At 37.9% G+C, this 21,261-nt stretch overlaps 1 protein-coding gene across 13 annotated transcripts in view; it reads left to right on the top strand.

Moving 5' to 3' along the window:
• The first annotated feature begins 7,468 nt into the window (after positions 1–7,468).
• Positions 7,469–21,261, top strand: part of LOC109039805 (dynein axonemal heavy chain 3) — a 73,216-nt gene continuing 59,423 nt past the window's right edge. For 3 of the 13 annotated variants that reach the window (XR_011899139.1, XR_011899140.1, XM_072296083.1), the window contains exons 1-14: positions 7,472–7,664; positions 9,528–9,764; positions 10,318–10,445; positions 11,345–11,483; positions 12,520–12,605; positions 13,321–13,590; positions 14,160–14,285; positions 14,815–15,010; positions 16,136–16,349; positions 17,750–17,964; positions 18,960–19,150; positions 19,654–19,838; positions 20,231–20,375; positions 20,705–20,843. Coding sequence is in view for 8 of the 13 variants with exons in the window: in XM_072296083.1 (XP_072152184.1) it covers positions 7,533–7,664; positions 9,528–9,764; positions 10,318–10,445; positions 11,345–11,483; positions 12,520–12,605; positions 13,321–13,590; positions 14,160–14,285; positions 14,815–15,010; positions 16,136–16,349; positions 17,750–17,964; positions 18,960–19,150; positions 19,654–19,838; positions 20,231–20,375; positions 20,705–20,843 (2,403 nt within the window). In the remaining 5 variants the exon portion in view is untranslated. Of the gene's footprint in view, positions 7,665–9,527; positions 9,765–10,317; positions 10,446–11,344; positions 11,484–12,519; positions 12,606–13,320; positions 13,591–14,159; positions 14,286–14,814; positions 15,011–16,135; positions 16,350–17,749; positions 17,965–18,959; positions 19,151–19,653; positions 19,839–20,230; positions 20,376–20,704; positions 20,844–21,261 lie in introns of those variants that run through there. The other 10 variants (XR_011899143.1, XR_011899142.1, XM_072296089.1 and 7 more) reach the window with 9 other exon arrangements.

The following is a 21,261-nucleotide window of genomic DNA, read 5'->3' as shown; positions in this document are numbered from 1 at the left end:
GCTACAGCAAATTATAATTATTCAAACGGGCGGGGCAAGGGGTGACCTCTATCGACCTTAGAATCATCAATTATAACATGATTTAAAAGTTACTTTAACTCACACTTTCTAGGGAGTCATTTGGGCTGGGGCAAATGAGTAAAAAGACCCCTCCCCTTTAAAGAGCAATTTTAAGAATTTGAGATATTTTCCGGAGATTTTTCTTGGCGCCAAATTTCGCCACCTCCGAACAACCTGCCCCCCCCCCCTCCCCTAAGGATTTAGTTGAAATGCCAAAGAAAATAAAGACTCACTTAGTCACACTTTAGTCTCAACTTACGGTAGAAATGTATTCAGAAATTTTCAGGAAAGATAAATATGAATATTGGTGTGTACCTAGATCAAAATTCGAAGGGGGGGGGGGTGCTTTTCAGGGAGCTCAAGTACCTAGTTTCAGCACAACGGGAAGTTTCGGAGGGCCTGCTCCGGGATGTCTAGGAATTTAGGCAATTTTGAGGCTTCTCTCACACACCAAAAGCCGTAAGCATAATTAAGGTTCTTGCGACATTGGAGGGGCACAGTTGTTCGCTTTTTCCCTCCGTCGCCCCCCCCCCCTTCATCTATCCTCTCACTCTCTTCAGTTTCACCTGCTGATGGGCCTAGTCGACAACAGAGGACTCTCACATGAGAAAATTTAAAAATAAAAAATAGGTAATAAAAAATCTAAGGATAAACTCTACCAATACTCATGGAACCATCTCAAGATTTTTCCTGTCTCTATATGCGATGAAATGAGAAGATATGTAGGGCCACTTAAAATAAAGCTACTTGCAACTGTGCAGATTATCTGATAATATCTGATATCTGATTATCTGTAATCTGAGGAGACTGAACACGATATTATTTTCATTAAAAGTACCTAGAAAATCTACTTTGAAACTTCCCAGATTAAAAGATGTTTTGAATCCGCGGAAACCATTTACAGGCATGAGGTGGCAAAAGAGGGGGGGGGGGGAGGGGAGGTTGAAAATCAAGAATTGGGCGCATGTGAAAATTATCAGACTCCAGTCTCAAAACAGGCTATTGCTGACTAAGATTATGCTGTAGTAAAACTTAACTAATTCAGAATTAATTCAGAGAATGAATCAGATTGATATATAGTTATGCTATACCTGAGTACATATTTTAGAAACGTGTTGGAAAAATGATCATGATAATAGTAAATCGCCGACTAGTCCGAAAATTAGAGGCATCAAGTTCTTTAGAGTGGAATAATTTCCGTTAAATAATGTGAAAAGAAGATTGAAAAAACCCAAAATTTCCACTTGTAAAATTAGAAAGTTAACAGACCTCGACTCAAAGCAGTTTAATCAGAAGTCTGGAACCCTCTCATTCTCGTGAATACATACCTACAATTCGCTCGGTGGCGTTGGAATTTTCGACTAATATCAGATCAGAACAATAATCTGTTGAGCTATGAATGTGCAAGAAGAGGTGCTAAAATAAGACGAGAAAATTCGGAGGACAGATCTTCGTAGATACCTACTTATTTGAATTTCGTTCAAGTCAAACAACTAAAAATGATTTTCTCAGTAGGTAATTACGATGCCTGCACGTACAAGATAATTATCTGCAGGCCTAGAAAAATGGAATACCAACAGTTGCTTCCGGATTAGAAGCACCTAGCTAAGGAACATAACATCAAGAGTTACCTATGAACTTGCTTTTAGCATTAACAGAAAAATAATTTGAACTTTAAAAATGGAGCAAAATAGACGTAAAGAAGACAGGACGGAAATGGATAGGTGAAGGAAGACGAGAAAGAGGTGAGTAAAATATATGAGCAACACACATATTTTGAAATCATGACACCAAATCTGAGCAGAATCTAGGTAAGTAATGTGCTAAATAGTTCTGACCTGAATCCAGACCGACGCCAAGACATACACACATCAAAGGAAGCTATGACCAGGTACCAGACTCCTTCTAAATGGTATGGAACAATTACTTAAATTAATCGTGGTGAGTAGATTGAGGAGACGCCGAAACACTTCTAACGCGAGGCCGATACTAGAAGTCCAGGAAATACCGCGAACACACACATAGAAATACGCGAACACGAGGGACAAACATTACTCCCGAATCACCGCCCCTACTCAACAGCACAACAGAAAATCCCGCGCGAATGTGTTCAAGAGAAAATGAAGAAAATCCCGCGCGAATATGTTCATAGGAAATGGAGGGGTTTCAGTGGTGTGGCGTAAATGATCGATTATCGATATTTCCCCCGAATCTGTGGTAAAGAATCGATTATTAAGCGAACACCCTGTCAATCGATCCTTTAAAATAGGTTTAAGTAAATGACAGATCAATCGATATATCGCAAAGCACGCCGCGCAAAATGTCTTTGACTCCACGCCGCACTGAGGGGTTCATTTAGAAGCACCGGAAATTGAAGAAAATCTCGCGCATATATGTTCAGAACTTCAGAAAAGAAGTGGTGAAATCCACGAGGGCACACCGAAACATCGGAAACTACGAAAATCGATGCAAATTTCAATGTACCGGATGTATCAAATACAGACTGCTGAAAATTCAGTTCACTCAAACGCCAGGCACGAATCACTAAAAATTTCGAGAAAAAACTCACAATGGCGGCAATCATTCAATTCAATGACACATTGATTGACACGTTTTCATGTACATTGCTGAGGAGTTATCGCGAAACACACGGGGCACCGAGCCACGCACGGCGAAGATAAATGCCGAAGACGACGAAACGAAATTAAAATACGAAAATCTATGGAAATTTTAGGCACCAGTTGCCTTCAATTCACTCCAACACCGGGCACAAGTTGGTAACTTTCGAGAGGATGAAGGTCTCAATTCAAGCGAAGAACTTATTCGCACGATCGTTTCCACACACGCACACCGAAGAGTTCTCGCAAAACAAACGGGGAAAGTAACGAGATGCGATGTAAGAGTTCGAAAGTCTTAAAACCTTTCATGAGGGAAAAATCACTTGCAGCCACGAGGACCTCACTCCGACCGGGCGCGAGACGTAAGGACCGACTCGAGCGAACACCGACAGAGCCGACAGAGAAGTGCCCCTGCCCAGCCGACGGGGACGGCCGAAACTTGATGAATCTGCATGGCACGATCGGCTTGGAGTGGGGCGGAGCGGAGTCGACTTCTCCCGATCACTGATTGTGATTGGCTCCCGCGAGGGTCGCACCTGCAGACTGAATCCTGTCCGTACGTCTCCGTCGGTTTTCGTTTTTCCTCCTTTCCTTCGAGAATTATCAGCGCGTGCCGCCCGAATTCAGACAGAGAGACGACAGGATGTCTGTAAATCTACCTTGATGTCTGTTACCCTTTCCCCAGATAGCAAGAACCCTGTTCGCATTCACTTTTCACTGCACGCCGCCCGATAGTGTGGGCAAAAGCATGAACATCCGGTGGAGGAAATCTTCTGAATTTGATCCGCTTATCTAGAATTTGACGGCAGGTTCTCTGCTGGAGGTCATCTTTAGAAGTTATCTGCTCTATTTTGCCACAAGAACAATGAGGATGTAGGATGCACTAATATCAATTGCGCTATTAATTTACAAAACATGCAAGTCAATTAATGGCTGTTCATAGTCGGAAAAATTCATAGGTAATACTAGTACCATAGGTATTTTAAAATATTTTATATTTTGAAAATACTAAGTAAAAATGCCTCTGATTTTTCTGTGAGCCTCTCGATGGGGGGGGGGGGGATGCACAAAAACTCATATAAAAACTAATGTCTGGTTTTCTCATAGAAAAATAAATTGTAAGCTGAGCACAACAACGTTGCAATCGGAGATAAATATAAGTACGCATTTTTTTTCTCTTTTTCCTCTTTATTTCAATCAATTGTATAGTTGGACTACGTTTTGCGATTAGGAAGTACAATTAATTTCTGGCTCATTTGTAAAACCACTTATGTGCACAGGGAAAACTAGTGGTCGTTATAATAAACCGAGCAAGAAATTTTAGTTCTGAATAATTGCAAAATGTAGTCCAATTTATGAAAATTCAGACGAGGGACTAGGAGAACAATAGACGCATAAGTGCAGTTCTTGATATTTCGAGGAATATCTGTACCTACGAGGTTTCAAAATTACATCGATTCTTATGGTGGTAAGATAAAGTTCAAACTGGCTTTTTTGATGCTGAAAAATTCGGAATTTGGGAGGGGATTTTTCATAGAATATCCACTACGACGAGTTTTACTTGAAATCATTAATATCTCAATTTTTTTCAAAAATTGCACTTGTGCGCCTTGTCCTCCTAGTCCCTTAAATAATATTGCGTTCATGTTTGTACATATTTATCTCTGGGTAAAGAGGCTAACACTTCCATTCGTGGGGGGGGGGGGATATATACGCTTGATCAACTCGGGGAGGTAGGGCTTGTCTATCACCTATGTAATGAATTCCGGGGAAAAAGATAATCTGGACCCGGGAGGGGGGGTCGTCGCCGTGTAACAGGTCTATACAGTGATTTAACTGTAAGTAGGTGGGTTCGATTTGCAAAAAAAAGGAGGGGTCCGGAAAAATTAATGGAATTTATGGCTCTTTAAAAAAAAAGCTTGCGCCAGACTGGGCTTGACGTCTGCCCCCTCCTCGCCCTCTAGGGCAAGCTAAGACCCGTTTCCCCAAGTAGCGTACGTAGTACTTAAACGGCACCTTAAGAATTTTCTACATAATATGTTCTTTTACCTTAGCGGCACAGACGGCCAATGTATACTTGGGGGGGGGGGGGGGTGAGGGGGTTTGAGCCCTCCAAGGCCCCCCCCCCCCCCCCCCGGCTACGTGCCTGATTGGTTTCCTCGTGAAACTTTCTTTAGTAGGCACCCTTATTTGAAATTTAAAATGTGACGAAATAATCATTAAAATTTGCAGTTTTAGTCAAAAATTAAATATCCGACCTGTCTTATTGTCTCGGTCCACTGTGCGACTGTGTTTTGCAGAATTGCAGAGAACTCAGCTTTATGTTTTTATATTTTTCAGCGGTGTCCACAGTGTCCGGAATGGCGCATTTGTGCTCCCCACAGATCGTTAGCCCCGTGATCGTGCAAGAAAGCTTGGCTGTCACATTTTTCGGGGTGCTCCTCGACGAATTTCAGTTCGCCAAAAAAAAAAAAATTACCGACGCAGAGCGAATTCCCGAACATAGATTGAACCCTGCCTACGTTAGTTTCCCTCTTTTCCCCGTGGGATCAATCTTTACTTTATCGAATGGCAGCCTTACACAATAATCACTGCACAAGTATTGCAATGATATAATACAGCCATCACTGCCACAGTAAGTCATTACTTTCAAAAAGTTTTCTTGATGACATTTCGACTCTGAGTAGGTAAAGGTATGAAGTTTCTGTGATAATTGTCGAAAGCTTCTTACCATTTTTCATGACTGAAATTGTTAAAAAGTGGGATTTTACGGGGTTAAAATCCTGAAAATTATCCGGGGGGCCCCGGGATTCCTCGCTGCAACTAGGGGGTATTCCATACCCCGCAGAACCCCCGGTGGGAGCCCCAGCCCCCTCCCCCGCTCCAGAACCTCATCCTGCATACGCCACTGCACACAGCTTTAAAATGAGACCAAGGGCAGGAAAATCCGACCAGCCTGTAGATTGTAGAAAATGTCGGCACGATAAGAATCGAAACCAGTGGTGAGGCGTGAATGATCGATAATCGATATTTCCCCATTTGAGCTGTGGTAAAGAATCGATTATTAGGGTGTTGCTAATAATCGATCCTTTTTCATAGGTTTAAATGGTAGCAGATCAATCGATATATCGCAAAGCACGCCACGCCGCTGATCGAAACTCGATATTTTACACAGTACTGGTTCAGCAGGGCCGGATAAAGCCGGGCCCCAAGCTTTGCGGGCCCCTGACGCTGGGTTTTTTTTTTGTTTTTTTTTTTTTTTTTGTGTAATGGGGATCGGGCCCGCAATTTGAGGAAGCCCGGCTTTCAAGGGGCCTAGCTTAGTTCCTCCTTTAGCAAAGATTATATTTCTGCATAAAGGAATTATGTAAGGGCTCCCGAAAGAGGGGCCCAGGGGTCAGAAATTAAATTGCAAAACCGCCGTAGTCACTATCAGAATCGGGCGAACAGATTCGTGCAATTTGTTGACAGCCCGGGTTCCGCGGAGTCAAGATTCGGTCGTTTCCGACTCGCAGGATTCGTTTCGTTCAGTCTTCCAGACTTGGCGACACCATGGCGCCGACCGCCGGCGAGTGCGACGGCCGGAAGGGGTGGAGGGGAATTCAAGAAACAGACAGATCCCTTATATGCTGTCCTTTGTTAGTCAGTTAATACGTGTTGGTCTAAACGGCTCTGAAGTTCTATTTTTTTGGAATTCAATATTTAACAGTTTTCAGAGGGTCTCGGGTCTCCTTTTTTCAGGGGAGGGGGTAACACCCCCGTCCGCATCTACGGTTGCATAATTTAAATGATGATAAAGTCAGTTAATTTCGTGAAATATTTCAAGAAATTTTGAAAAATTTGAGATATTTCACGGCCTCGACCTAATTGTTTTGCTTAAAAAATAACATAAAATGTAAAAAAAGGTCGTATCCTGCACATTCTAGGACTTGAAAATTAGCGCTCCCTGAAGCGTACAATATCAACAAAGTGGTGTAAAATGAAGCATTTACAGGTCAATTTTTTAAAAATTTTCCGGGGGAGTCCCCCCCCCTCCCGTGGGGACCGTCACCTTTTGGCCCTACGGGCCCTTCCGACTTCCAGCCGCCCGGGCCTTTTAGCTTCTATCCGGCCCTGCAACCCTGTTGGTTTCCGCAACCAGTCTGGTTGTGAAAACCCACACAAAAACTGTAGCGGACGGACAGAACCGCTGCGGGCTGCGGGTTTTAGACACGTGGATTACCCATTTGTTGTCCTATATACAGGCTACAATTATTCATTTTTCCACTTACATTTTCCAAAACATTTCTTTCAGCTGTCGTTACCTTAAAAATACGTTCATATTTCGTAATATTTTTTTTTTCTGTTATTTTATGCCTTTGTGCCAATTCCGTAATCATTTAGTGATCCAAATTCTGTCGTGCTACGGAAAAACGCCGTATGAAAATCCGAAAGTTGCCCAATTTCGTTCGATAAAATATTTATTTTTGAAGAAAGTTATGAATATTTTTCCTTTTTTTTCAGAAACTGTAGGTGGGAGGAAAGTATTAATAAGTTTACCAGAAAACTCACGTTTTATCAATGGAAATTTGGCAACGCCTGAAGGTTCATACGGCGTTTTGTTTTCCCTTAGCACGGCAGAATTATTCGTCAATCCTCAATCGTACTCGAATTCCTTTGGCCTTGTCAGACAAGACATGAAGGGGGAAGGGAGTTGTTGGGCGTCTGATTGGCTAAAAAAAGCGCGGGAAGATCAGATTGCATTGCTCAGACCAATCACAGACATGATACGACGACATAACCTACACCTACCCGTGAACATAAACAAAACAGCGTGTCGAGCCGTCGAGCGATGGAGCGACGTGACCAAAATGTATGTTCAAATCTCTCAATTCCATTTTTGTAGGGAGTTTAGTTTATAAATCGTCAACGAAAATCTGTTTTGATGATGTAACATGCAAGCTCTCTAATTCCTGGTTTCTGTGTTTGAGGTATGAGCACGCAAAGGTATGATTATATCCTGTAACTCCAGTTCCTCTCCTTCTAACAAGCCACTGAATTCCATGATTACTCATCCTAGCAACGGTTAAACATGCGGTAGGCCCGTAAGAAAAATCTTTGCACGGTTTGAGAACTGTACACATTGGTTACAAAATAATACTTCTAACTTCAATCACTATGGGTTGCTTTTATGTAACCAACTATAATAAAGCGTCTGTCGGTGCTTAATTCTCAGTGTGGTGTGTACTTAACTAGAAAATTAAACAAATTATGCGCTTTAAATCAGCAGCTTGCATCACATAATGGCAAGTGCTTCAGTGGAACGAAAGAGAACATTGAATTCACTCACAAATTGTGAGCGAAACGAAGAAGATGAACTCAAAAAGGAGAATCTCCATGATGAACTATTTCAGTCAGATCCATTACCTCCTCTTTTTGTAGATAAAGCCTGGACAAAATCAATTCCTTTCAAGGCATGTATTGCTTGGCGAATCAACTTATATCCTTAGTGTACTAAAGTTTGAACATTTCATGCTCAGTGTTATTGGACTCCTCTTGTTACCTATCCAAGTTACTTTTGTCCTCTGCTGCCCCGCCAAGGAAGAGGAACAATCTCGATGATGAATCATGAATAGCTCCCACTAAAAATCAACTTAAACTGATCACATGGAGTCTCATGGATCGGCCCTTTGTTTATCCTCCCTTTTCTCAAGTTTATTATTCAGTTATTCATAAATGTGACATGATATTGTTTCTCTGTACATGTAGAGTAAAGATTTAAAATGAAAAAACATGCGGTTAAAGTCTATCATTCCCCTACATACTTACTGCGCTCTTCCTTGGCAGGGCGGTACTGAAAACTGATACCGAAATGTGAGATTTTTTATCATCACTCAAGGCCTTGTCCCCCTGGGACACTCTCTTGAGATTTGTTGCTCAGAAGAGCTACACTTAAGAAGTCGAAGTGGTGAAAAATCTTGACCGAATGAATATCAATTCTCGTTTCAAGAGCAATTCCCAACTCATGATCCGACTGTCTAGTAGGATCATGGAGCAACTGAGAGAAGAAGAAGCAAAAGCCAACAGTATGTCAATTTTTTGTTCCCTTGCATGTTTTTTTTATCTGCATTCGGTTGGCTTTACTAATCATTTAATTTTGCTCAGTCTTCTACCGACATGAATATTGGATCTCCTATCTGGATTATCGGAATAGGAATTTCTTCTCTGGTTGTCTTTTTTATTTTTTATCTTTCTTTTTTGTCCTTTAATTTTTTTATCCTAGTTTAACCTTAGTACTTAATTGGTCATTTGCACATCTTGAAATAACTTGTTCAACTGAATCAGTGAGAACGAAAACACACCAACTCGGTATCTCGAAAATGCTCAATTTTCATTTAGGTAAGACAGCCAATTTTCATAAAGTTTAATAAAATTAGCGCATCTGTTTCAACTCGGACCTTTAAAGTGTCCTTCAGTGCTTGTCTTTCGGGACCAAAAATATTTTTCTTAGACTAACTTCTTCACCCACCGTGCAGTTTTGTGTGTGTCTTGAATACTGTCATTTTTTCGAGTCGGTGTGTTTTCGTTCTCACTGATTCAATTGTAAATTGCATTGTCTGTCGCAAGGATGTGAAAAGAATGTTCCGTGGAGATGGTAACAGTGACAAGTCCCTGTTGATTCCTTATTCAGGCAATTCAGTGCTCTGCTCAGACCAATCTCTTGATAATTGCTTGTGGAAGCAAAGCATTTTAGGTCATATCGGTCTCAATCTCCCCCCCCCCTCCCCCGAATTTTGTTTCTCCTTTATTTTCTTCACGTACCTATGCACTTTAATTAATTACATTGTATCCTTTTTCATTTTTTTTCAGAGGAAATATCGATTTTTCACTCCTGTAGAATTGATTTCCAACACTTATGCTCCAACTGCAAGTATGATTGGATTGCTTGATGTTCCACCGGTGAAGAGGAGACATAAATCGAAATCAGATGTGGTCGATGAATATGGAAAGTTACAGCATCCACCTCAATCTGTATCACAAACCAAGCATGATTCCTCAGCATCAAAAAAATCAAAAAAATATGAGCCTGGTGTCATTCCAATTATTGTGAGTATCTGTTGAAACATATATATTAATTAATTGAATCATATTGCTCCAATCGCTTTTTTTAGAAGAGGTTGGCGTACTTAATTTTTTAGAAAGCTATTTGCAGTCCCAAAGAGAATGCCAGATGCTAGAATAGATGTTATTACTTATGATGCTGCTCCACAAAGTCAACAATTTGGTTTTTTTAATTTGTGTGTCCGAAATGAAATTAGACTTAGTACTTGTCTGTCACATTTATCTCCATTTTTTAATCAATAAACTCAACTTTATTTTAACTATAGGAAATAAGTTGATGTTAAAAAAGTCATAAAAATGCGACAGTTAACAATGTTAATTTTGTTGCTAGAGCAGCAGTCTCGAGATTTTTTGGACAGGCTGTGCACTCAGAAATGTTGATCAATGATTTTTCATCGTGGTTTTTTAATCTTTCTTTTTTCGATGAAGTACCATGATCTATTTCATCTAAACATTCAAACTGTAAAATCATGCTGCCATCTCAGCCATCAGTGTTCTCAGGTATATTTTTAACATATTTTGTCTCATTCTTGCTCAGGACTTGCTCACTGGTGAATATGAAAGACAACAGTATGATCGCAAGCAATTAATGAAAATACAACAGAAAAAGAAAATATCCAAGCAACAGTCAGATGCATCTTTCAAAGCAAGAGAAAAAGAGATGAGGTAAGTTGATTGTGTGTGTGTGTTGTTTTTTATTGAATTTCTACTTCCAGAATGCAATTGTGGGAAGTGTAAATGACTAGGAATTCATTTCTGTGCATTTGTACTAATAAATATAAAATGAAAAACTGAAAGAGACAAGCGCCCTTCCGACCGAATCTTCGACAAGATATCCGCAGAAGTGGCAACTAACCAATCCATACATGTCAGCACAGTTACTATGATTGCTTTGTATAGGTCAGATGAGGGCTGAAATTGAATTATTTTATCAGTTGTTGGGATTTTTTTTTTTTTTTTTTTTTTTCTTCTTCTTTTATAGTAATGTGTGCACGGTATTGTGGGCTAATTTGAAGAAAGAAAAAGGCTTTGAAGAAAGTGGGCTTTTATTTGACTTGAAAAACTGTTAGTAGTTTGCATGCACCTTGTGAACACTGTGGCACTGCCGGAACTTCGTCCAATCTTGTTCAACTTAGCTGATTTTTGCAAGAGGTTTTTATGTTTCTCAACCATAATAAAGATCGCAGCAATGAGTAGCGTAGTTTTTAAGTTGCAGCATCAGTTTGGTCCTCTTTGGGATAGCCCTTTTATTTTTATTACTTTCTGGTCAAAGAGAGTTGTCTGTTTAATTAACTTCATTGAGTGTCTGCACTGATGCGTTCAAGTCATAGTTATTTCTAAAATCAGTAAAAGGAGTAGTTTTCTGGCCAGAAATTATTGATCTAGGTCCTCCTAAACTTAAGTAGGTTCTAGATTTGTTTTACAAATTTTCTTGGAGTTACCCCTTCCTTAAAAATATTTATATTTTGAATTATTTCTACATCTTTTTGTCCCTGCTCCTGTTTTTCTGACAATGGCTACCATTTATTTTTGAATATCATTATTATTCCTCTTAATTGCCTTAGGGGACTCAGAGAATTAGAAGCTGATTTACCTATGGATGTAGATTCGCAACGTTACATCCTCTGTGCTCAAGTAGACAAGGAACAAAGTAAACCGGTGAATAATGAAGATCTTGAGAAAATCCAATATTACACAAATGAGGTATGAAACTATTTTAGATGGTTGTTATAGTCCGCGCCATGAAAAGTGGCGGGTGAGGGGCGGAGCCAGTCGGCTGGTCCAGTCTATCGTTGAAGGGTTGAAGCGCAGGTATTGGCCCATAGTTGAGATGGAGTAACGACTAGGTCAGTACCTGCGCTTCAACCCTTCAACGATAGACTAGACTGGCTGACTGGCTCCGCCCCTCACCCACCACTTTTTGTGGCACGGACCATAGGCTAGTATAAATAACTGTAATCATCAAGTAGATGTACATCATATTTTAATGAGATAAGAAGCTGCAAATTATGCTGCTCTGTTGTGTATTTTTTGAGGCCCTTCAACACCAGTTACTGGGAGATGTTTCCAGTCAAATCTTTGATCTAACCAAGTCTTTGATGACCTTTTGTATTTGCTAGGTGTTTCTTGTTTGTTTTATTTGTGTAAATTTCCGCTGGTGTTAAGCTTAAAAAAGAAAGAATTCTGAGAAGACTCCCCACCCACTTCTCACTAAAGGGTTTTTTGGTGGAAAAGAGTTCCCTCTTTGCGTAATCTCATCATAAACTATCATTGAATTCAGTGCGAGTTGGAAGATGAGTGGACAGAGTGTTTACTTCTTGTGCGAAAGATTATGAATTCTTGTCCTTGAGTGATACTTTTTAGTTCGTTGTAATGAACATAAAAGTGAAAAACTATAGTGTGTTAGAAAGCTGAGCTTAATTATAATTCAATGCTGATTTGGTTTTTTCCCCAGCATTAATAGTTCTCAAGAAAAAAAGTGTCCCCCACCCCTCCTAATTTTTTCATCTTAAAATCCACAAAACTTTCTGTCGAACTAAGAAGTATTGAAGAAAAATTTTGAGTATTTTAAACTGTAGGCTCTGGACACTCTTGTCCGTAAACTAACTCAAAATCCACCCTCGTATATTGGTCTGCTATTTTTAAATTTATTTTCAGCATTTTTTACTTACAATTAACCACTGTATCTCGAGATTTTTATCTAAGAGTTGTAATACTGATGACAATGTGTAACTTCCAGTGTTTGGGAGATGATTTCATCGAGCCATACCCAAAAGCCTTACTAGAGAATGCCCTGCTTAAAGTATCAAGAAGCCTTTTTAAAAAGTGAGTATTTTCCTTTCTTTCGGAAAGCTTATAATTAAGTGATGACGAATTACTAAGGACTTCTTTCATTGGATGCTGATTCAGTCCCAATTTAGGACCAGTATATTTGACCCAAAAGAGGTGTTGCGGTTTATTTCTCTCTCACACAGGATTGCAACCAATTTGTGTAAACAGTAATGTACTCAGATGAAGGAGCGATGACTTTGGACTGCCAAAACATAGATGAGGTAGAGTAAGAGGTACGCAAAGGTTCCTCTATCTCCCCCTTACTTAAGCTGATTCTATTCTGAACCTGAAGACTGGTCAGATGACTCTTGATGTAAAACCCTATCATGTATGATGATGCAACAACTTAGTATCTCTTTAAACATTTTTGTCCCCCACCCCTCCTAATTTTTTCATCTTAAAATCCACAAAACTTTCTGTCGAACTAAGAAGTATTGAAGAAAAATTTTGAGTATTTTAAACTGTAGGCTCTGGACACTCTTGTCCGTACATTTTGTGCAAAATGTTTTGTGAATTAATTGGTATTTTAAACTTGCATTGTTAAAAAGATTAGTCGCATGATTTACAAGCTTCATCTACAGTTCACTTCAGGTTGTTATGTAACATAAGCAGAAGGTACCCCAAGGTAGTTCTACCCCTCAGCAAACAAAATGGCATCAGACAGTCGCTTGAAGAAAAGTTTAAACCGTATACCATTGCCTTTTTCTAGGTTCCACACAGAAATCATGAATATGGAAACACAAATTAGATCGGATTACTATTTCGTGATGCGAAAATTCATTTTGGATAACATCCTTCTGGATCCAAAAGAGTGGGAACGGCTGGGGATCAAAACTTATCCGATTGGCTTCCCAAGTTTAGTGATTCGTGGACCAGTTCCTTGGCATCAGAACACTGTGACGGCAAAACATCTCAATTTCCATAACCTCTTCATCGGAATGCCTGTTTTGAGAGCATTAAGAGATTTATGGGACAGTGAGTAAGTGAATTCCATCACTCATTCAACATTTTGTAACACACAACAATTATGTTCTCCTAATATTAAGCGAAAAAAACTACAACTACTGTCTTTCATTGCATGTTACAGTGGTACTAATACTGATTAGTCATGGCCAAGGCTGTGTAAGGTTAAATTGTCACCTCTCCAAACAGCAAATTTGGTATGCCCCTTTTTCATTGGGCAATGAGTGGAAGGAGGTTAGAAAAACACAGCAGTCTTCTACATTAAAAAGCAAATAAGTATAATTCGAATTATTTTTCAACGACTCAGTGTTGGAATGTTTTAGTTCAAAAACGACAGCATGGTCCAGCAAGGAGACGTGATGTGTTGAAAAATTCAAGTCAACCACAAGAATTTGTCAAAACTTAAAAAAATTAAAAACGCAAAGCATTTTGATGGCCCTACGGTAGTTGCTCCTCTCATTTGCATACTTTTTGTGCCCCTCTCAACAAGTCTAGTCATGATACATATGTATACATACTTTTGGCAAACCTCTCGATTACCTGGTTTTGCTCTTATGTATGTACTTTTTTTCTTGCTGATTTTAGATTCAAACATCTCTTGATCATATCAATTTCAAAATTGAAGCAGGTAGGATTCCCAATGCTTCCAGAAACTCTAGATGCAATTACTGACGAAATGTGTCAAGAAATACGAACACTATTAATAGAAATGTAAGCATTTGTTTTCATTAAATTAATCAGTGTATTTTTACCGCATTTTTTGTTAAAGTATGTTGAGTTTATCCTGTACCAAAGAAAGGATCGCATCAGTTAGGTTGCAGAGAAAATGAGGAAGTGCCATCTATCCATTCCAACCCCCATGGTGTCAGCGTAGGACAGTAATGCGGTTTTATAACGCTTTTCAGGGGACCAGTAAAAATCTTTGTTTAATGGAAGAAGTCTTTAAAGCAAAGGTTCATTGCGGCTTTACTGTAAATTTACACTGTTCAAGTTTTTTCTACTGTGTAGGTTAAACAATCCAAAATTTTTCCAACCATAGCAGAAAGGATAATTTTGATTCTCTGTTGTTTTTCTGTCACAGGGATCTGACTAACTATCCGCTATTTCTGTGAAGGATGTTGTTCATTGATTTTGCATTGTTGCATAATGCAATGTCATAGTTCATGATAGACTGGACTTTTGCTAAACATCCATACAAATTTAAAAAATTATAAGGAGTTTTTTTTTTCTTTACTTCCAGGTGGTTACCCAAAGTAGCAGATATTTTTCTATATTTACGTGATAGCTGGGCACCTATGGTACCACGTTCGAGTGAAGACTCTCTGAAGCAAGTTGAGAAGTTTTTCTCATGTGCATGCTCCATTATGTCACGTCAACTGCGAGCACTTGTCATGAATTCCCTTTACCACATGTTGGACTTCTTACTTCTCTATCAGGTAGTGTTGCAGCTCTAATATCTCACCTCTATATATAGGATGTTCATATTTATAAGTATAATTTATGGAGTTAGCTTGAAACAAATCCATCGGTCATAAGTGAATGAAAAATAAAATCGGAAATACTGCTCACTTTGTCATACATAATTTGATATCTAATTTTTATTAATATCAGGTAATATTATCTCTCCTCTCTTTTCACACCAAAGTACAATCTTTTTCTGTTATTAACCAGTAAAATTCATAAATCGAGTGCTTTTGACTTACTTTTGTGTACAAGCCAAGCGAATCTTTCAACCAAAAGGAAAAATATCTGTTTGAGTTCTCCTTATTTTGAAATAAGAGGAAGAAAAATCCCACAAGAAGTATGACACCAGCCGCATAAAAGGCTGTCCTGACGTTTTTGCCTATCTTTCGTTTGGAAATGGCTGAAAAGCAACATTTTTCTGGGATCTTACAAAATTCAGCTCTACTTTATTAAAATATGAGCAATCTGACCTTCCAGTGACAAAACCAAGTTACCAACAAAAAGTATGGATACCAAGTGGTTACAGTTTTTCTTTGAAAAAAACTTCATGGCACTTTCTCAAATTTTAAAAGTCTTGAGTTTTCTGAGACCAGCCAGGAGGAAGAAGTGGAAAATCTTCTTTTGACTCATTTTTACTCTTAGTATTAGGCACAAATAGATGAGACTAAACCTGCAAACAGAGTCTGGCCAGACTCTGCAATGCATTACGTTGACTCTTGACTTATTTATCCCTCCCCTTTTGAACCCTGATTTCTGTGTCCTGATTGCTCACCTTATCCACAAGTCTGTCCCTTGATCGGCAGTTGACTGGTCTGTTCTGCAAGTTGTTATCATGCCAGTGATGAATGTTGTCAGACCAGTAACCTCTGGGCTCAGTGACTTACAATCAATCATGATTCTTCACATGTGAATTATAAGATGTAATATGAGCCGAGAGAAAGAGCGCAGTACTGAGCTGTCCACGTCCCCATAGTATCCTCTTTAAAAGCCTTTAAGTAAGAGGGAAAGGAGTAAAAAGTATGAGAAACATGTTGAAGTGGCTGATAAGCTGATGGATGGTTGATGTCAAATATATTATTGATATTCTTGTTTTACAGAAAGGAAATGAAATTCAGGAAAATCACTATGAAGACATGATGTTTACCTTGAATCCAATGTTAATTGTTAAAGCAGTACCAGCGGTTGGTTCCACCCCTGAGATTCTGTTTGAGCCATCACTACTGGACTTAAAAGGGCTTGTGCAAAACCTGTTCTACAAAATAATTCGAGTTAATGATTTATTTCCTCGTGTTGAACAAATTATGTTTCCAGGTTAGTTGTTTTTCTTCTTTTTTATACAAATACCACCAGGGTGTATTAAACAAAATTTAGTAAAACAACTAAGCAACTTTATGATAACTAGAGGATACAATTCTTGCGGAGAAAGAGAAAAAAAGCTCCTGCTGGTGAGAAGAAATCAAGATAGGAATAGTTAAAGTAACATCCTAATCTTGTCACAAGGAAGAGATACATTTTTGTGGTGTTAAAATAAATCATAAACGGAACAAGTTGCTACTTTATGAGAATACAATGTCTAATATCTCCAGTTACTGTTAAAAATTTATTCTCATAATAGTTCTTCGTATCAAGTTTTTACTGTATTTCTGATTAGTTAGGTAGCATTGATTTGTTCTAAATAGTTAATAAAAGAAGGTGTCATAATTAAATTGATAATTTTAAAAAGGGCCATGTCTGTTTCTTTATTTATCAGGAAAAGAAAAAAATGTTTAGAAAGCAAGGGAAAACTAGGGGAAACGGTGAAACTCCCAAGCAATGTATTTCCTTTGCGGTATTTTAAAATCTCCACTTCTGTTTTATACTTTTTGAGGAGATCAAATCAACATCATTTGTTGAAGTTTCCACAGAATTTTTCTGGCTCGTACCTAGAAGAAAAATTATGGAAGTTTTTAAGCATTGATGTTGGGTTGTTTTCCATTTGGAAAATGAAGTATGACAGGAAGTCTGCTCCAATCAAAATATATGGTTTGGAAGTTTCCCTGTCCATATAAGAGTAAGTCTGACTTTAATGAGTAAATTCAGAGTGAAACAGGACACTTTAATGAATACTGGAGCTGAAGAGGGGGAAAAAATTGAAATGGAGGTGGCCCCTTTTTGAAATTATTGTCAGTCTTTCATGCTTAATCCTGAAAATTTTGCTTGCGAATGAGGATTCACAATTTATGTTCAAAATTTATTCTTGAGAAATAGTCACTGTTTATCCTGTAATAGGGAAGCACTTATTATTGTGTGACAAAGCATGTGACAAGTAAAATTACAAAGGCACCAATATTATCAGTTGTTTTCGGTTGCTAAAATTACTGAACAGTTTTCAATTTCTTTAGGTATGATAGACAAATCGAAGTGACCCAAGAACTTGGAGGCAAAATGAGAAAAATGCATTGCACTATAACAATACACAGTTATGATTGAAAAATGCCACCTGTTAATTTCAAATAGGGCCAGTCTCTAGGGAGATTGACCCTATTTGGAGTTTGCAAAATTTTTGGCAAACCTAAGAAAAGATGTTTCACAGCAAAACTAGCTGTAAGCATTCAGGGGCTGATTCACTCATCTATCAGGAGTAGATCTCTGGAGGAAACTCAATCCGTCCAAATTTTATAGATGACTCCTTTTCAAAATTATTGATTCAAGTGAACTGATTATCTTTTCAGAAATGAAAGAAAAGGCTCTTTTTTTACACTCAGTGCAAATTGAAGAAGAAGAAGTTCAAAATATTCTAAAGGTAGCCTTGCATAGCTTCGATATGAATACACTGGGTCCAACAGTCTATTTAGAGTGTTACAGGCCATATTTTTATATTTTTTCGGGAGAAGCCACATCCTCTTTAGAAGACTTTTTCAAAGTTGAACCATTCCCATCTCTAAGAGTAAGTCTGCAAGGTTCTATCTTTAGGAAGCTGAATGTGAATTTTAACATTGTTCATTATTTTCTTTTCGGTAGAATAATTTCTACTATTTGATGGATGCTGCTTGTTTTCAAGCTCAATTAAAAGAAATTCAGGGACATAAAGTGATGGACATATTTTTTCAGGTATAAAAATGTTAAATTTTCTTCCCAAGAACTTATGCCAAAATCGGCACCTTCTCTGAAGTTTCGCAAAGATGACAAACCTTTAATCCACCTTATCTAAAGTATTTTTGTAGATCAAAACTGTGTGGACATTAAAATTAGATGCTTGTAAGGGTGCTTAGCTGATTCATGATTAAAATACCTACCAATGCAAGTTGGGGCTGTGAAAGGCAATGGAGTTTTAACTAGGTGTAACGTTTCCTCAGTTCAAAATTTTCATACCCTTAAAACAGGATTTAAAAGAATGCAAAAACTGCAGTAAAAAAGGAGTGGTTCAAAATCATCCAAAGGCGATATCGAAATAATTGGAATAGTGAATTTCATTGAGTATTCATAGCAGGTACCAAATATGCAATTTCTTCGACGTCTATTCATTCATTTGTTGTAAAGCCATATTCATGGGTTTGAGCAGTTATGTGTTCATGTTCCAGATTGCCTCTGCAAGTTGTACAATACATCCCTAAACTAGTTCCTCTAATCATGATATTTTGACAAGAACCCTACATTATTTAGTCACTCTGTTTCAGCCCTATTTAAGCTTTTATAATGAATAAATGCCAAAGAAATTCCATATTCTTCAGCACCTTTAGTCAACCCTGCCACCTCTGCCAATTATCTGTTAATGAGTTCTTTTCAGAAAAGTCATCATTATTATCTGAAAAATATGTTTCAAATTTTGTTTTATTTATTTTGAAAACTTAGAACAAACTACAAACTTAAAAAACTTAAGATTTATCTGAATCTAAAGCTCTAGGAAAAAAACTCTTGCTGATACTTGACTTTTGTTTTCAGGATTTTGCAAGTCGCATCGAGAGCTATGACTCACTTAAAGATGAAGTTTATGATCTGCGACAAAACATCCCCCTGAATTTAATTGACTTGGATTGCACCAAAGTGAATGATACGCTGTGGAAAATGATAAGTCAGCTACATGAGACAATTACAGATTATTTTGCGAATGTCTGCCGCAATCACAACAGAGAGTAAGGTCTCTCTGTGTATAATCAAACAGAAAGAGTTGTAATCAGTGAAACAAGTTGGCTGGCACTCTGCTTTTGCGCTATGAATGCTATGCCATTCATTTTTTACATGCTAAAGGATAGGAACCAACATCTTAAAAGTATAAGGAGGAAGGAAAGGGGATGTAACCAATAATTATTCCAAATGTGTAAAGTGTGAAAATTAGGTAATCTTATCTAGAGGTTCACGAGGAATTGAGTTTTGAGTAGAGTTTTTTGAGAATTGAAAAATTGCGTTTACTTTAGAATCAATGCAGCCACTGCATGGTTTTTCTCCAATATCTTGATAGAGGGGCCCTTTGGCTGTGAAATCTAATATTTTTGCGCATTGATAATGAAGTAATTCTCTAGACAATTTAAAAGAATTCACAAATTTCCTAAGAAAACAATTCTATATCACTAGTGTTTACCGAACTCGGTCTTGTACCTGTTGATCAACTACTTTTCCTTTTTTTTCTCTTCCAAAGAATTGCTCTGAAATTTGAAGGAATAATCTCAAGAGTTGGTGATGTACCTGAGACTACAGCACAACTTGTAGAATTGACCAACTTTATCATTGAGAGTCGTGATGTCACCATGTTTGACCTGAAAACACAGCTCCAATATAGTGCAAAATTGATTTTATTCTTGATGACCTATGCACATTTGCCTGGTAAGTCTATTTGGCTCCAAGAAATTTCTAGGAACTCCTTCAAACTAAAAGAGCTTTTTCTGGGAAGTAAAAATAAATTTGATGTGAATTTTTGTTGAGTTAATAACTTTCTATGACGAAAGTCTAAATCAATCTGAGGCGATATCTGGTGCATTATCACTCATCAAAGTGTGCAAAACAAGCTGTTTGAAACGTACAAATTTTTGTCTGCAAAGTTTAAAGATACTGTTTACTACATTTTGTTTTAGCTAATGTCTCATCAGCAAATGTTAGAACAGCCCTCAAATTTCAGACTTTTAAATCAAAACTTCATCCAACTCTTTCAATTTCAAACTGCAATTACAACTACAAATAATTTTCATCTAAGTAATGAGAATGAACTCTAATTCCAGATGAAGACATATATTTGAATAGTCGTGTCTTTACATGGCCCAAAGATCTAGAACAGATATTGGAACTTTCAATGGTTCGCGTGTCTCAACGGCGAGATGTTGTGGAAGGAATTCTTAAAAATAAGCGAGCTGAGTTTGATTTGCTGTAAGTAAGTTAATACATTTTGAACATGAGAAAAATACTTAAAGTTGGAATACATTTAAGAGGAAGAAAACTTTAGAACTTTCAAATCTGTTGTAAGAGAAGTTGATCTCAGAAGTGAAATTTTCCTCCAGTACAAAGGACAGCAGTCCAAGCACCTCAAAAATAAAATATGTCACCACGGTCTTCGTGTTATTTCTGTCCATGCCTGTATTATAGTATTAACTAAAGCTACTAAAATTTTTGAGAAAAGAGTTTTGATTTTATGAGATACACTTTAGTTTAAGGCCTTCACTCTTTTTCATGGAAATGTGTTTCTATTTTGTTTTTAGGCTGAAAGAACATCATAAAGAATTAGAATATCTGCGCAAAAAGGACCCACCTTTGTTAACAATGGAGGAAATGGTTGATACGACAACTACAATTGAAGCTTTTGTTAATATTTTGGCAGAAGATAAAATAACAGCTGACGTAAGTTAGTCTCATTCTGATCAGTGTTTCTTTTGTTCCCATTCCTGTACCAATGAATATGTGATAAGCTAAAATGGGAGCTTTGTTGTGAATGATGAGGAGAGTAACTCATCATTGTTCATCAAATATTACGAAAATGGTACATAAGTGTGCTTTTTGTTGCCGTAGTAGATAGTTACAGGACAATTATTTTCACTAATTGAAATTGTCTTTGCTCTCCCAGAAAGTGTCCAAATATTGCTCTTGCTTTAATATTGTCTGTTTTTTCTTTCTCTCAGATGAAGTCCCACTGAGTTTTTACAGTACCTCTCTCACCTTTAATTTTTTCCCACAGTGAAAAGTTGCGTATGATTTACTTACTAAGGTGAAGGATGGAATTTTTTTCCAATTTTCTTATGAGTATGTTGTTTAAAATTTT

The sequence above is a fragment of the Bemisia tabaci genome, chromosome 2, assembly GCF_918797505.1.
Source record: "Bemisia tabaci chromosome 2, PGI_BMITA_v3".
NCBI lineage: Eukaryota > Metazoa > Arthropoda > Insecta > Hemiptera > Aleyrodidae > Bemisia > Bemisia tabaci.
The sequence above is the reverse complement of the archived record's forward strand: the minus strand, read 5'-3'. Positions and strand labels throughout refer to the sequence as shown.